Source organism: Phanerochaete carnosa (genome assembly GCF_000300595.1).
Source record: "Phanerochaete carnosa HHB-10118-sp unplaced genomic scaffold PHACAscaffold_1073, whole genome shotgun sequence".
Taxonomy (NCBI): Eukaryota; Fungi; Basidiomycota; class Agaricomycetes; order Polyporales; family Phanerochaetaceae; genus Phanerochaete; species Phanerochaete carnosa.
In genome coordinates, this window is record NW_006768700.1 from 1 (window position 1) to 2,091 (window position 2,091).

General features: G+C 50.5%; 2 protein-coding genes across 2 annotated transcripts; both read right to left on the reverse strand.

Moving 5' to 3' along the window:
• Positions 1-461: 461 nt before the first annotated feature.
• PHACADRAFT_55864 (uncharacterized protein) lies at positions 462-665 on the reverse strand (the record flags this gene model as incomplete). Its single annotated transcript, XM_007403367.1, has 1 exon — positions 462-665. A coding segment is annotated over one exon (204 nt), but the record flags the coding sequence as incomplete, so codon positions are not given.
• Positions 666-1,433: 768 nt separating this feature from the next.
• PHACADRAFT_61828 (uncharacterized protein) lies at positions 1,434-2,091 on the reverse strand (the record flags this gene model as incomplete). The annotated part of the gene is made up of 1 exon (XM_007403368.1): positions 1,434-2,091. A coding segment is annotated over one exon (658 nt), but the record flags the coding sequence as incomplete, so codon positions are not given.

The window sequence follows — 2,091 nt, forward strand, 5'->3', positions numbered from 1 at the left end:
CCATCAGGAAACACCCTAAGCGCCGTACATTGTGACCTTGATCGTAAGTGGACGTAGCGTTCGTACTTGTAACACTGAGTGTCGTCACCTTCCGTACTATTGTGTACTTCCTGTATCTTCAACTTGCTACAACACGCTGTGAATATATCAGGGATCAGAGATATTATACAGGTATTGGGCGATCACAGGGATGGAATCCATGGCGCTTATGTACCAGTATGCCTACTTGTGCATGTCGCGCACCGCCCGTTCAAGCTGTTCGTAGGCTTTCGTCTATTCAGGATATTTTTGCGTTCACAACTTGAACAAGTGACCATTATGGACAACGGCACTGATATTCTCTTTATTAACTATTCCTTGTACAGCTGCGCCTTCCTCGCCAGCCACCGGTCCAAGAGTAGTCGAAATAAAACAAAGTCCGAGTGCCGCAGATATGGGTTTACATAAAATCGAGGACAGAGCTCAAGAATATTGACAGGAGACCATGTGAGATCAACCCGCTTACCAAAGATGGGGAGAAGGTGGCATGTGCGGATAATCTGGTCGACAGATATGACGGAAGTACGCCGCTTCTGAGACACCGTGGAGCGGGCAACGGAATACATCCCTAGCTTCAAATCACGGACCTGAAGCGGTGTGAACCATTCAACATATGCAAGAGGATGCATTGCTAGCTTCTGGTAACACTCCGGAGGTCTGAAGATCACTCGAACTTGTGCGACACAGAGATCTGGCAGTAAATGGGTCATCAGAGAGATTCGATTAGACAAAAGCATAGCATACGCACCTGCAATCGGGTTCTCAATATGGTACACACTGTCACGCGTTGAGCCACGCTGCTTTTTATCAACCACAAGGACAGTCGCGAAATGGGCAGGTGATCCAGGATGAAGACCTTCCGGAGGCACAGCACGAACAGCACGCACAGTATCCTTCGTCACCTTCCGTGTCACTTGGCCTATGGCTGGAAGAGAGAGCTTGATCTGCTTGTAGACACTTAGCGATGAGTTGGCCTGGATATGAATGTCTCCTATCGCCTTGATCTCCGTTCGAGTGAGGTGACTGGTATTGGCCGTGCGTAGATAAGTTTCGAGGGCATATGGAAAGTCCGCTGCACCAAAAACAGAGCTGTCAACGATGGTGCTCACAGGCATATTTGGAAATGATGGGTGCTTGGCAATTGTGTAGCCAGTTGGGGCAATGCGAAGCTGATGCAGCTGAGGGCTGGCTGGCTGTGTTTCTGTTGGAGCTGCAGTGGTAGCGTGCGATGAAGGGTTAGAGAACAAGCTGCTGATTTCTTCGCTATCGTCTTCACTGGTCTCAGGCACCAGCGTCTTGCGTGTGCGCTGAACTCGTGGATCAACTTCCGTAGTTGACGTGGTGCTGTCGTCTTCCTCGTCCTCGCCTTCATCATCCTCATCCTCGTCCACCAGTTCTTCCTGCACTGGTAGCACCTTACGCCACTCAAGATAAGCTTCAAAACGGCTGGCAGCTTCACGGCGCTCCAACCACCTAGTCATCTGTTGAATGTACCGCTTCCTGTTGCTTGCGCGATATCCAAGCTTGGCGAAGTCGATGTGCAATCGTTCAGGGCCCTCTGTGTTATAGCCATCAGCAGAGCCAAGGCGGAAGATCGCAGGGAGATAGTGGCCCAACGAGTGTAGCTTCGCGAAGTTGAAGTTTTTGCGGACACCGAGATCGAGGAAGACTTGCTTGTTGTGGTGGAAGGTACGCCAAGCTGTCTTGAGATGTGCAAGTGATTCACTCGTGTGAACCTCAAAGTGCGCATAGTAAATGAAGTCAAGCAGCGCACGAACCGCAAGAAGAACCCTCTCGTCTTCGACAGAACCTGCAAGCACACCAACGAAAACCTTTTCCATGTGCTTGTATTCGTTTCCGGTCCACTGTGAGATCAGCGAGATTCCCTTCTTGAAGTAGCGCAGATCACCATGTGGGGACATCGTCCGAAACCGCCGGTCGACTTCGTCTTCTCCGCCCTCAACGCATTCGGTTGCCCATTTCACCGTGTGATCTTTAAACATGCCCTTGTGTAGTTGGTGGAGGATGTCCGGAGTGAAGCAAGTGAAGATG